The sequence below is a fragment of the Sylvia atricapilla genome, chromosome 3 (genome assembly GCF_009819655.1).
Source record: "Sylvia atricapilla isolate bSylAtr1 chromosome 3, bSylAtr1.pri, whole genome shotgun sequence".
In the NCBI taxonomy this organism is placed as follows: domain Eukaryota; kingdom Metazoa; phylum Chordata; class Aves; order Passeriformes; family Sylviidae; genus Sylvia; species Sylvia atricapilla.
This window is the reverse complement of record NC_089142.1, coordinates 70,042-84,517: the sequence shown is the minus strand read 5'-3', so window position 1 is coordinate 84,517 and position 14,476 is coordinate 70,042. Positions and strand designations below refer to the sequence as shown.

At 41.9% G+C, this 14,476-nt stretch overlaps 1 protein-coding gene across 1 annotated transcript; it reads left to right on the top strand.

The window, feature by feature from the left end:
* Positions 1–106: 106 nt before the first annotated feature.
* GPN1 (GPN-loop GTPase 1) lies at positions 107–13,587 on the top strand. The gene is made up of 14 exons (XM_066314474.1): positions 107–317; positions 422–515; positions 1,460–1,499; positions 2,713–2,779; positions 3,670–3,707; positions 4,233–4,311; positions 4,412–4,506; positions 6,200–6,245; positions 8,305–8,451; positions 10,504–10,586; positions 11,070–11,109; positions 11,787–11,877; positions 12,352–12,462; positions 13,048–13,587. The coding sequence occupies exons 1-14, from the start codon at positions 225–227 to the stop codon at positions 13,134–13,136; spliced, it is 1,113 nt and encodes a 370-aa protein (XP_066170571.1). The 5' UTR covers positions 107–224; the 3' UTR covers positions 13,137–13,587.
* The last annotated feature ends 889 nt before the right edge of the window (positions 13,588–14,476 follow it).

Below are 14,476 nucleotides of genomic sequence, written 5' to 3'. Positions count from 1 at the left end.
CGCCGCGCTGCCCGCCGCTTCCGCCCGGCCTCGGTGGCGCCGCCGTCCCGGGCCCCGCCGCGCTGTGCTGGCTCACCGGGGCCGCGCCGGGCCGTGCAGCGCCAGGAGGCCGCGCGGGCCCGCGGTGCTTCCCGGGCGGCAGCGGGACCACGGCCGGCTCCGCGCGCGTCACGGCGGGGCCGCGGGCGCCTCCCGCCCCGGAAGGACAAGGGGGCTCTGGGAAGATGGCGGCGGCGGCGGGAGCCGCGCGGGCGGCGGCGCCGGTGTGTGTGCTCGTGCTGGGCATGGCCGGCTCCGGGAAAACCACCTTCGTGCAGGTGAGGGGCCGCGGGAGTCGTGAGGGGCCGCGGGGAGCCGCCGGCTGCCCCCGGTGCTGTGGCCGTGCCCCGCGGGGCCTGACGCCTTCCCCGTGTCTCCGCAGCGCCTGGCCGCCCACTTGCACGAGCAGTGCTGCCCTCCGTACGTGATTAACCTGGACCCTGCCGTGCACAGCCTGCCCTTCCCCGCCAACATCGGTGAGTGACAGCGGGTACGTAGGGCCTTCAGCTGGGACAGAACCGCTTCGCGGAGAGTGCTTACTTTTCATAACACGGATTCACAGGATGTGTAGGTTGGAAGAGACCTTCAAGATCATCGAGGCCAACCCGTGCCCTAACACCTCAACTAAACCCTGGCACCGAGTGCCACATCCAGTCTTTTTTTAAACGCGTCCAGGGATGGTGACTCCAGCACCTCCCCGGGCAGACCATTCCACTACTTCATCACTCTTTCCATGAAAAACTTCTTCCTCATATCCAACCTGTATTTCCCTTGAGGTAGCCTGAGACTGTGTCCTCCTCTGTCAGTTGCTGCCTGGAGTTCACAGAAGCGAATACGTGAGGGAATATAAGCTGAGCTGTTTGTGTTCCCTTAAGAGAGTTCAAGTTGTAATAAAAGGACTTGAAGGCTATTTTTTTTTTCTTATTGTAGCTCTTTTCTCCTAACAGTCGTTAATATGGGTGTATTTAGAACCAAAGCCATTCTTCCAAAGTGATCGTACGTTTTTTATATCATCTGGTGTGATTGGAGGTGTTTGGGTTCTGGAGACTTGTTTTTTTGTCAGTAATGAAAGGATTAGCACATTTGATCTCATTCTCTATATACACATATGTTATCAACAGAGAGTTTTAAAGCACTTTAAAATACATGAATTTTAGAGAAAACATTTTAGCAGTAGAACAGATCTTATGTTTAGCTGTTCCAAGGAGCATAGCAGTGCCTAGTTTTGTGACAATCCTGTCTCTTGCACTCTGTGAAGTACACCAGCCAGCCTCTCCAAAGGATAAGACAGGCAGTGTGGGTACACAAAGTTGTTTCGCTGCTGTCAGAAGAATGACTGGAGTATCTGTTCCAGTGCTGGGTCTCTAGTAACACAGACAGGTATACTTTATTAAACTGCTTGTGTGTCTTTCTCCCCTAGATATCAGGGACACCGTGAAGTACAAAGAAGTAATGAAGCTGTATCCTTTTTTTTTTTTTTTTTTTCCTGTCTAAATAGCTATATTTGAAGTTTCAAGTTTTTAAAAATAATCGGTTGCATGCACACTGTGGTGAGGGGGCAGGAGGTGGGGGGAATTGCAGTAATGCAGGGTTCCATGACAATCAAGAGGTTTTGACTTTGTATTTCTTGCATGTGATATTAGGAATGTGTGTTCTAGAAGATTTAGCACTTCTTAGGTAATTTCCTGTGCTAAAAATGATTCTGCCTAACAGTAATTTTTAACAAGGAATAGGGACTCTGCCCATGTAGATTTTTTTTTCTTTTTTTTTTTTTTTTTTAGTTGTTCTTTCAAAGAACTTGTATCTTCTATTGGTTTGTTGGTTTGTTTAGTTTTTTGTTGGTTTGTTTTGTGGAAGCCAGCAGCCTTTTTCATCATGTTTTAACTAGTCTTGATTTTATTTGTCATAAACAAATATGGAAATTCTTACTTGCCTGTTGTAGATGGAGAAAACTCTCTCTCTATTTGACTGTAATCAAAGCACTGTTGTCCCTCTGAATCTCAGAGACGTTGGGGTGTTTGCTCTTGCTCCCAGTGTTGGTGGCTGTAGTGCAGTAACATCTCACTAAAGTGGCTGCACTTCCAGAGAGGGCTGTGGAGCTGCTTGGTCAATTATGTAATAGCTTGTGCAGATGGAGGTGATACAGTCTTTGGTTTTCACTTGCAAAAGTATGACTATTAAATTTAATATTTTAGACAAGAGTAAAGGTGGTGGGGGATGGGAGTCTTGATTTTTGGCTGTTGTTTGATTTGGGGTTACCAGCAGAACATCCTAAATATAAGTTCCAAATGAATATATGAGTGCATTATCACCTGTTAGCCATCACTGGAGTTTCTGTGCCCTGTTAATAAGGGCCCAAGGAGGATGTTTGCCCTCATGTTTGGGTATTGAGAGTAGTGAGAGAGAAGGCAGTGTGTTATGAGTCAATGCTTGTTCTTGTGCAGTTAAAGCAGGAATGGCAAGGAGAAGCCACGCAGCCCCTCCTTCTGTCAATGGCATGTGTTTGGGTAAGAGAGTATTTGTTACCTCCCTGGCTGACTGAGAAGACCTAATCGTGTGTTAGGGCGACTGTCTCTTGATCTCAAGGTATCCAGTGTACATCTGTTTGTCAGGGTTGACAGAGACAATCTCTGGGCTCTGCATAACCATCTGCTTTCCTGAATGAAGCATCAGATATGGGCTGGGCCCAAACGGCGGGATAGTGACCTCTCTCAATCTCTTTGCTACAAGGTTTGACCAGGTACAAGCTCATTTTCCTGTGTGCTATTCCTGCAGTGCTGTGCTGGGGATGGGCAGGGAGTTGTGTACATCTGTCCTGGGTTGGGAAGACAGGTATCTGCCAGGGAAAGCTGGAGTTTTCCTTGGAATGAAGAATGTAATTCCACCCTCCTTTCCAATTATTGTAATTTTGCAATTAAAGGCTTTTCAGGCAAAGATTTGGGAATAGGAATAACAGTTCTTTACTAGAAATATTAAGAATACAAACGCGGTAATACAAAAAACAAGCAAACAAAACAAACAGAAAATCCTAGAAACCCTGACAGTCAAAAATACATCCTGTCACCCTGGCGGTCAGGGTGTTGGAAGCAGTCCAAAGGTATTCCTTCCTGAGAGATTTCAGGTTTTCAGCTTTCTTTTAAAGTAAAATTAAGAAGCCACATGTAGGGAACATTCTTCAGTCTTTGTATAGAACTGTTGTTCCACCATGTTTCCTAAAAAATCTTCCATGTGAGTGCTCTGGTTTTGAAGTAGAGAAGCTTGTAACATTTCCTCAGTTGTTTGATAACTGACAGCACTCCTAAATCTCAGCACTAAATCAGCTGTGGGGTGGGGACTGATGTCAGATATTAAGATAATCTCGTGGAGAAAAGAACAACTGCCCTTAGTCAAGTACTAATTTCTTTAGCCAAGTACTAGAACACACACAAAATCAAGGTTTTCTTGTGGGGTCTGAGCATTTTTCACCCCTCCTTAGTAGAGCATTTTCATACCCTGAAAAGCATTAAGACTTTAAACCTTTTGATATTCACCTGTAGCTGTGCAAGTTAATGTAGTTTCTGCTATGAAATGAAGATGAAAGTTTCCTGTTGTGAGTCTAAATACAAAATACGCTTCTGCCTTTTCAATCAGGTGATGAAGTTTATTGAAAAAAGACAAAATGCATCCAAGTGAGTACATTATACTGAACTGTGCTTTTCTGGGGTCATTGTGGGAAAATTGCAAAATTTAAAAAAACTTTTCTAAATGTTTTCTAGTTGTTTTTTTCAGCCTTGGTGTAAATTTTATACAGAGAAGGGCACAGAACGGATAAAATAGATTTTTCTTTGGATACATAAAAAAAAAAAAGCCTCCTTGTTACAGTCCTGCTTTTCTTGTCTTCCATTAGACTATCATTTTCTCTCACACACTCTTTAAATAGGCAGCAGTTAATTCTTTTTCTGAAGATTTTGCACTACTAACTGTCAAATTGATGCCTTGGACTCATGAGAGTACATGCTTCTTTGTTACAAAATTCACACAGGAGATTTTCAGACACGCACATAAATTTCATTAGTGTTTGGGAGAAACTGTTCTCATCTGTTATAGAGTAATCATGTCATTTGCCATTGTATGCTGGTAATTATCTAGTCAGAACAGGACCTTGTGCTTAACTAATTTTCCCTTATTGTTGTTTGGGGGTAACTTCTTACCAGGTATGTTATTATTGACACACCAGGGCAAATTGAGGTATTTACTTGGTCAGCATCGGGAACCATCATAACTGAGGCCTTGGTAAGTTCTTTTGACATGACTGGACAATGAAGTTGTGTGAATGCCCTGGCTGTTGAGCAGTGAGCTTCTAATTAAAGTGTCTTTCACTTGGTGTTCCCAGGCCTCCTCTTTTCCTTCCATCGTTGTCTATGTGATGGACACCTCTCGCAGCACTAACCCTGTCACTTTCATGTCCAACATGCTGTATGCCTGCAGGTGAGAAAAGCTGTAAATGCAGCCCGTCTGCTTCAATTACTGTGTCTCTTTAAGAGTTATTTTTAAAGGGGAATTATGGAATGGTTTGGTTTTAAATGGACCTTTAAGGGCCATCTAGTCCATGCTGTTCCATGGGCGGGGACACCTTCCACTACACCAGGTTGGTCCAAGCCCTATCCAGCCTGGCCTTGGACACTTCCAGGGATGGGGCAAACACAGCTTCCCTGTGCAGTGTGCTCCAGTATCTCTGCACTGTCATGAAATTTTTTTTCAGCATGTCCCTTTCCGCTTAAAACCATTCATCCTTGTCCTGTCACTACAAGTCTTAGTAAAGAGTCACTCCGTTTTCCTTACAAACCTCTTCGTGTACTGAAAAGCTGCAGTAAAGCTTCCCTGAAGTCTTCTCCAGGCTGAACAATCCCAGCTCTTTGGCCTGTCTCCACAGGACTGTCCTTCCAGTCCTCTAATGGTTTGTCTGACCTCCTCTGGGCCCACTTTACAGGCCCATGTCTTTCGTGTGCCAAGGTTTCCACGGCTGGATGCAGTGCTCCAGGTGGGATGAGAACAGAGTAAAAAGGGAGGATCACCTCCCTCACCCTGCTGCCTGTGCTGCTTTTGATGCAGCCCAGGGTGTGGTTAGTTTTGCACTTGGATGTCTCATATCCACTTAATCTACTGGTATGGTTGTTCTCTTAGTGATTTCCTCATTGGAAAAACAGAATCATTTAGGTGTCAGTGGACATCTGGAGGTCATTGGCTCAAAACTCCCACTGAAAGCATGAAATAATCCATGAGACCTTGGTGTGATGAATGCTGGTTACAGTAGATTTAACATTGCCTATTGCTTATAAACCTATTTATCTAAGTTGTATCAATATAGTCTAGTTTAAGTTCCTTCTTGTAAACACACAGTTTCTTATTCTATTTTTTATGTCATTGATACTTTAGGAGATTCTTCAAGATTGGGTTTGAGTTCAGCATAGCAAGGAGTTCTTGATTTATTGTATTCTTTTTCATACATGAATTTATCTGATTTCTTTCATGTTAAATCAGGGACTAAATACCTATAGAATGATCAACATAGCTGGGGCTGTGATAATTCATGGTAAATGCTGGTAAAAGGTTTTCAAAAACCATTGCAGTCCTTTATCAAGGTCAGGAGTTGTAGCACTGTAATAGTGTACAAAATGTGTCTTACTGCATGCTGCATTTTCTGGCATTAGTTTGGGTAAAAGGTGGTAGCACACATACAGTGAAATTAGTGTGTGAGCTCCTGTGTCAAGGTAGTTTCTCTTTATAGATCTTCTGTGTTATTTGAATTCATTGCTCAGTTCACAATCTCTCAGAACCCGAGGTTTGAGTCAAATGCAAAATGCAAAGGGAGTTAAAAACTCCCAGTTAAAAACTGGGATCTGAGAGTCATAGAAAGTGGTAACCAAAAACAACTGTGTGTCAGAGATTTTCTGTCTCACAGAAATGTGCTAACATCTTGGGGAGGCATATTTTGTTCAATGGTTGTAAGCAGGACCTGGGTGAAAATTACATTCTGATTAGTGCAGAGGAAAATAATTATCTTTTGATGTCAAATGTATTTAGTTTTGCACAAGTCTTGTGTGCCTTATGCTTAACTTGCTTTCTGTTCTAGTGAGTTTTAAATTAATGTTAACTTTTCATTTTGTGTCTCCCTGCCCAGCATCCTGTACAAGACAAAGCTACCTTTCATCGTGGTTATGAACAAAGTAAGTTGAAGCTCTGGTTTCCATTTCCTAGTGGAACATTGTTCCGCTTAGCTTCTTTGGTGTGGTGTCTTTGCTTTACCACAATTACAGGTTTTTCTAGAAAAGAGAGACTGGGAGAGGCCTGCAGGCTGACAACCTAATCTGAAAAGGGTCTTTAATCTGGTATCCAAATGCACAAGCATAACAGGGATGGGCAGCTGCACCCAAAACCTCAAGTCAGAGAGGATAGCAATACTTTGAAACATGTTTGGGACCTTAAGCCTGGACTGTAAGGAAACTTGACCCTGTAAGAGGGAGGTCGTTATGGAATCTGCTCTTAGACACCCTGTTTCCACACATTTGTCTTCATTCTTGTTTCTACTCAGCAGCAGTTTAATGATCCACAGTGGGAACAGTGTAAGACCTGCATATTTTGAGGAAAGAGTCCCACATATTGCACCAGGCAAAACTCAGCAAAAGATGGTTGATCCAGTGATGGCTGGGAGGCAGTGCTGGTCTGAAGATGCACACCCACTGTTGTGTAATCCACTTGCAGTCTTAAAGGAATGCTTTTAACAGCTGTCTCTTTAAACATCATCATTTCAGATATTAAAAGAATCCCATTAGATTATATCTGCTCCCCACAGACATAATTTATATTTGTATCCCCAGCACAGCAAGCTCTCTGCACACACATACATTTCCCATAGGCCATGCCTTGACTGTGCCATTTTCCCTCACCCCAGCCAAGTAATAGATATGATATATTATATATGATATATCATATCATGTCATATCATATCAACCAAACCTTACACAGCCAAGTCTGCTGTGCCCCAATGCCATCCATCTGCCCAGTGACCCAAACCTTGTTTCGACCTGCTTGCTTACTGAGCAAGGTTTTGTATGCTGCTTTCTGCCTAACTTTAGACAGTAGTTTTAAAATAAGCTACTAAGGGTTTTTTTTCCCTGTGGAAAAACACACGAGGTAGGAAAATCATTCTCTCTTAAGAAAATACGCCTTTTGAAGGACTAAAAGTGGGACTTGATCAGTATATGTAAGGAAAGGTAGGCCAGAGGCTTAGGATTTATAACTTCAACCTCATTTTAATTTCATGTTTGCCTTTGCCAAAGAGTAAAGGCAACAGTGTTTTAAGAATTTTTAACAAAATGTTATTAAATTTAATTTTCAAAATCTGACTCTTGATAAGAATGGAAGAATTCTGAGCAACTGACACATGTGTAGTGACAAACAGATTTTAGAATTTCAAGGTTTGCAGAGGGAAAAAAAGCAATTTGTAGAGGTGATTTTATTTTATTTATAGAATTGTAAGTACTGCGGCTTTGGCCCTTGGTGGATTCAGTTCTGTCTCAAATCTTGTGAGTATTGCTAGGCAGAACTTCATCTTTCTCATTCCCATTGGTGCAGGGAAATGAAATCTATCAGAGATTTAGGCACCTCATGCTGTGCTGAGAGTGGATATGCCTGTGATAAGATGTTTATGAAACTTTTTAACAGATTCTTTGCATATGCATCCATGTAAAATTGTGGAACCATCTCATCTGTTTGTGTCCATTGTCTTGCACTGAGTTTGGGTTGTAACTTCTTTGGGTCAGAACACAGCTCATGTTTATAGAGACCCCATCCATGGGCTGCTGCCCAGCGTGGAAGTGGCACTTTGCTCCTCCACCCTCCAACAATCAGGAAAGTTTGGGATTTCAGCGAGGGCTCTTCTTGTCTGGCCTCAATCATATGTTCTACTATTTACACTGTAAACTTTATTGTACGGCATGCAGTTTTTAAATGCTCCTTTGCAATAAATCATAGAAGGCTTTAGACCTGTGATTGTTTCCTTAAACAGTTGTTACCTTCTTAAGCCTGAGTGGTCATTTGTCTCCTTTTCAGGTCTTCATGTAGTTGGTTTGATAGAAAGAACTTACGCAACTTCAGACCGGGGCTGAGAATTTTGAAAAGATTAAGATTTTGAAAATAAGCTTAACGTGGATTTTTTAATTTTATTTGTCCACTTCACAGTCTACAGCTAGGATTACTTTTGAATATTTTCCCTTCTCCTTGCAGACTGACATAATCGACCACAGTTTTGCACTGGAATGGATGCAGGACTTCGAGACTTTTCAGGACGCCCTGAATCAAGAGACCTCCTATGCCAGTAACCTGACTCGTTCTATGAGTTTAGTGTTGGATGAATTTTACAGTTCACTGAAGGTAAGAATTTTCTTTTTGTTTATTACCTCTTATAAAAGCCTAGAGAAGAGAAAGCTCAAGAATAATGTTTTTGATGTAGGGTGGGAGTAGAGTGTAAGGGAGGCAAAAGGCAGATTCTGTTCTCTGGTGCTCAGGGAAAGAAAAAGAGGCAATAGACACAACGTGAAATGCAAGAAACTATGTTTAATAGAATAGGAAAAAATTACTTCGTTTTTACTGATTGAGCACTGGAACAGATGGTCCAGAGAAACTGTGAAGTCTCCATCCTTGGACACAAAGTCTGTGAGCAACCTGTTCTATTTATTTCTGCTTTTTAAGCAGAGAAGTTGGACTCTACAGGGGTGTCATCCAATCCTAACCATTCTGTCTTTCTGTAAAGGGTCTTTGCACTGCCCTTTTGAGCTGTAATCTGTTGATGAGCCATGTTGAGGATTTGCAAATTTGAACACGGCAGCTTTAGTAACTTGTCACGCTGAGTGGCAGCCCTGAATAATTTAATACTGAGCTGTGATTAATCATGAGGAGAAAGCTAAGACAGGCTGGTAAGAGGCAGCGTTTTTTGTTGCAGCATTTCCTGTCTGAGATAATTTTCCTTGTTTAGAAAGGGTCTAGTAGAGTTGTGCAATTTAGGGTGAAAATTTAGGTGCAATTTAGGGTGTGCAACAGGGAGAAAAGAAGGAATCTCAAACCCAAACAAACACTCTCTTCTCTTCCCTCCCCTCCATATTTGCTTGGGCAAGAAGAAGTTGGATTTTGTTCCTCACTTAACCAGGTTTTGAGACGACAAAGTAATCCAGTTCCTCCTGAGACCCTGTGCACTGGAGGCTGTTACTGTTCCCATAGTCTGTGCAAAAGGTTTCAGCTAATTGTTGTTTGCCATCAGCTTTTACTAAGAAAAAGCAAGCCTTCTTGGCTTTATGGGTATTAAAAGGAAGACAACAAAAATAAGTGATTTCATTCAGATAGATAATGATAATGTAGCCAGAACAAAAATATTGTAAGTGTTCTATGTGGAACAATATACAGAATTTCAGAAGGGATTGTAGTGGTGCCATATGTAGAATTAAAGTACTTCCTGTTCCTTATTTGTTAATTAGGTTATATTTCTCTGCATGTCAGAATGCTGAACTGGAGAGCAGGTCATATGATGGTTCTAGCATAGACTGCAGCTTGTACTTAAATACAGGGAAAGGACAAATATTAACATGCGTCAGCATATATTAATACTTAAAATCCGTTGGAGAGCTGTCTCATGTTTGTTCTATTAATGATCAAGTGCAAGGCTGTATTGCAAAAAGTCTTCCATTTGAAAGTAAGTAGCTGAGAGACTGTCTTGCTTTTCAAAAAGAGGAAGAATTTTTGTTAGAAGATGATAGATTCTAACCAGTAATAGTCCTAATGAAATGTATTTTTAGGTAACTGATTTAATTACAGGCAGAACAAATGGTCAGAAGTGTAATGATAGAGAAGTTCAAATTAGGAAGGAGATGTGCATGTTGAATGTCTTGCCATAGTAACTGATTAAATTCTCCACTTCTTGCACTTCTGGGGTTGGACTTTGGAGACTTTTTAAAATGGGATGTGGCTAAATACAAAGTATTAGACATAATTTCAGAGCCAGAAGGTCAGTTGTCTGTTTTGGTGTCTGATTCAATTACACTGATACATACTAACTACTTATAACCCTAGATGCAGATTGGATTATTAACAGTAAAAAAGTAAGCTGCAGAAAGACTTGACTTTCTCTTGAAATGCCCAACTTGTTAAAAAACACCTAAACCCCCTTCCCCAAAGAAACACCCCCTGAAATACTGCAGCAACTCACCAAACAGAAAACCAGCAACAACCAAAAAATAAAGGTAACAAACACAAACAGCAAGTGGAGAGAGAGTTTGAAAGCAGGATGGATAGAAGCAGAAGTGTTGCTGCACATTCCTATGTCACTGTGTTGGTTAAATGGCTATGGTTAAGTTTAGACTAGTAATTATTTGTCGTTTTTTTGGGATTTTGTTAGAAACTAGTTCAGTTTCTGGTGTGTGGTTTCTTTTGCAGGTGGTTGGTGTTTCTGCCGTGCTTGGCACAGGACTGGATGAGTTTTTTATCCAGCTTTCTAAAGCTGTAGATGAATATGAGAGGTAAGGGGATAGTTAACCCAGTGAACACTTCCTGGAGGTATTGATGTGTAATTCCTTTAATTTGAAAGACTCTACACTGCCCTTAGCCAAGGTAGTTTAGAGTTTCTAATAAACTTCAAGCATCAGCATAAAAAGTGGCAGTGTAAAGGAGCTATTCAGACTGAATTTGTGTGTCCACTGTTCAGCGAAAAAGCAAAAGCTGTCTGTGCCATCAAATATGTCAAGTATTATTTTTTCTCTAATTCCATACAGTGATCAAGGTTTGAACTCCTGCTGTTTCAATGAACTGTGTTCACTTATTTTGCATCCATTGGTTTCAGAATCCAAATCTGGGTTAAATGTACTGTTAGTCCTTCTGAAATGTCTCTCAAACATGAAAGCCTAGAAAAAACTTTTTTTTTGGGTAGAAGGAAGCCTCTGAGATGATCCTTACTTATTATAAATCATGTGTTGATTCTGACTGAATGCACTCCGTCTTTTCAGAGAGTATCGCCCAGAGTACGAGCGCCTGAGAAAATCACTAGTAAGTGTTTTCAGCAATTGTACACCTGGGTGGTGTATCTTGAGGGCACTTCTATGCACACGATTGCCTTTATGTTGAGAGAGTTTAACATTTCATTTATTAGTCATACTCAGTGTGGGAAAGCTCCTGTCCTGAAGAAGTCTGCTATCTGCCTTTTTTTCCCAGATGTGGTGGAGTGTATCTTTACAAGAACAAAGATGTTTTATAAAACACATTTTTTTGCTGCTTTAGTGGTAGTATTTTAGGTAGTTGTGAGAAAATAATTGGGAAATAGTTTTGTATCTTCTATTCAGAAGGACAGAGAGTTCTCGAAAATAAATTCTTGAGTGATTCGTTGAGGCTATCCTTGTATCTTCCTGTACCAGTGAAGTGTACTGGTTTGACTTAGACAGAAAGAGAGACTGATTTGCAGTGCCAAAATCAGTAGCTCTGCTCACCTTGAGTCCTGGCTGTCCAAAGGACAGGCACAGCTGCACTGAGTTTGGCTTCCTGAAAATGTTCTAGAAGTCCTCCATACTGGAGGTTGCTGTCTGTGTTTTGGCCAAAGTTCTGTGTAACCTTAGTTGTAATGTAAGATCTGCTTAGTGACTTGCACTCTGGCTGGGGTTTGGGTGAGGTTACTTTTCTACTGATGTTTTAAATATTCTCAGAATCCACATGTAACTCTTTATCTACAGGAGGAAGCTCAAGAGAAACAAAAGAGAGAGCAGTTGGAACACTTATGGAAGGACATGGGCAGTGTGTGTGTGCAGGGCAGCACACTGGCAGGTACCTCACCAGAAATTTAGGTTCACTGCAGAAGTTTTTTTAAGAGTTCTGAAGAGTTTGCATTGAGAAGCGTTTCTCTGTTCCCACAGCAGAGGTGTGAAACCATCCCCATGTTAGAGGAGTGGGGCTTTAGTTCCTCTGGGATTTGCCACACTTAGCACTTCCTGTGTCAGTCACAGGTGTGGAAGAAATCCTGCTGTGTAACTAAAGCAGCAGACCTATTAAAAATAATGAAGTAGTTGAGGAAAGATGAAACAGATTAGAATATGGGAAAGCTGTGCTGTTGGCTGCACTGTTCCTTACCTGAGGTATGTGGTGATGAAATCTGTCCTGTGTCTTTGGGATCCACAGTTTTCTGTCCTTTCAGAGCAGGTGTTAATTGTTGTGTTTATGTTCAGATAAAAGATGTCAGTGTTAACAATACCTTACCTTTAGCAAGCTGGTTTGTGTACAACCACTTCTTTTCTGTTCAAGGACCTGATGATGTTTCTGCAATGGGTCCCTCTGAGCTAATCCTAACACGAGGGACTCTCAATGAAGAGGAGGAAGAGAGGGAGAGTGATACTGACGACATTGACCATGAAGGTAAGAGGAATGAGGCCTGAAAGCTGCCCATCTAGTCAGGAAATCCCCTCTGTATTTCATTACCTGGATGGACTGTAAAGAGAGCCTAGAAAACAAGCAAACGTTCAGTCACCTAAATACATGTGATACCATGCCAAAGCCCAGCTGCAGTGTTTGCTCCAGGGCTATCACTCTCCAACCTTTGTGAGAGTTCAATTGTAAATTTTCTATTTAAATAATTAATAGATGTATAGCACACATAAACGAGAGAACTTGTTAGGCTTGAGGCTTACAGTGACCTCTGGTTGATGCACAGCTGTTTTATCATCTTTTTGACTTTACAGTTTCTGCCCCTGGCTCTCCTTGCTTTTGCTTCTGCTTTTAGCAGTCTTCTGAGTTCTTAAAGGATGACTTTTCTCTTCCATAGCTCACACACTTAATCTTCATTCTTCTCTTGTTCCATTGATGTTTACGATCACTTATTTCCTTTGCCCTGTAATATAGTTGAAGATCTAACAGATGTTCTAGGTTGTTCTGACTATCCTGACTCCAGCTTTTGTCAGTCACAAAAGTAGAATAGTGCTGAACTGTTGTTTCTCCCCCCAGTGACTGAGGAGAGTCATGAAGAGCCAGCCTTCAGAAACTTCATGCGAGACATGCAGATGAAATACCAGAGAAAAAAGCAACCTGAATGAATGAGATCTTCACTAAGAGAAGATTTGGAAGGAACAGCATAAAGAAACTTGCATGGAACCATGCGTGAAGACTTTTATTTGTGAACTGCTTCCTCTGATAGATCTTTATTTCTCTTTCTGCAGTAACTGTTGGTCATGTGAGTTAAAGATCTTGTAGCCAACTGACTGCACATTTCACCATCTGCCACTGTGGCTTCCTGAAGCTGAAGGAATCAGATAGCAGTTTCTTTTCCTCCAGATTCTTCAGATCTATCAGTTGAGAGCTTATATTTTGAGCTCTGACAGCATCAGTATCTGCAGCACTAACTGGTGCCCTTAAACACGTTCCATTCCTGTGTGCAGTTGGGTGTCTGCTGCAGCCAGGGCACCAGTGGTGCTGTATTGAACTTTATCAGTCTACTTACTGTTTGATGGCTTGGTTTTCATTAAATATGTTTTATGTACTAACAAATGTGTGATAATAGAAGGAGATTTCATTTTATGCACTGTTCTAAAGTGAGACTTTATCCCCTGTGTTTGCAGCCCATCGGTGTGGATGTGCAGCAAATGCATCTTAATTACATTATACAGACATGGTACATGCCAGGAAAATCCTGAGTAAAGAAAGTTCCCAGGAGGAAAAGTAATAGAACGACTCTGGCTTGATTTGGCTGAGAACAGAAATACACACAGTTATATACTGGCTGCATATATCCCTAGGTTACTTAAAGCAAAGCCATTTCCATAGATGAGTGCCTACCTGGAATACAGACAAGTGATTGGAGACTGGCTGATACTTATTTTCCTGGTGGGCACCACAGGCACAGGTGTTCACTTGCAGTTTAGCAGTCTGGACCCTGGAGTCTTTGGGGTGTTTTCCTCCAAACAGTGGTGGCCTCACTGGATTGGTCTCCAAGTGGACATCTGGCACAGGGTCTGCTAGCACCAATCCCAAGTCACCAGTGTGGGATACCACCCTGCTTTAATTTATAAATCACTACTACTCTTCTCTTATAAACCCTTCAACTATACTTAAAATTCACCCAGTTCCAAACTGTGGTCACCAAGATTGTGCAGCACCATGTCTGTGGTGGAGTTGTGAAAACACCGTGGTGGAGTTCTGAAAAGTGTATAGTCCTATGGGAATGTTCACAAGGAACCACACTGACCTAACCTGTGACTACAGCCTAAAGGGAAATCTCTTTCCAACACCTCTGGCTGTGCTGATGTTGTGCCAGTGTGTCCTGACAGGTCTCATGCTGACACAACAGGTTCCTCATCTGCTGCCTTGACAAGTATCCCTAGGGTGCCTCAAAGAAAGGGGCTTCTTATGGACACACTGTCTTGGGCTTCAGGGGGAA

Coding starts and splice junctions, on each gene's coding strand:
- GPN1 (XM_066314474.1), top strand. CDS start 225: ATGGCGGCGGCGGCGGGAGCCGCGCGGGCGGCGGCGCCGGTGTGTGTG. Junction 8,452..10,503: donor AATTTTACAGTTCACTGAAG/GTAAGAATTTTC, acceptor TTTCTTTTGCAG/GTGGTTGGTGTTTCTGCCGT. Junction 11,110..11,786: donor AGCGCCTGAGAAAATCACTA/GTAAGTGTTTTC, acceptor CTTTATCTACAG/GAGGAAGCTCAAGAGAAACA.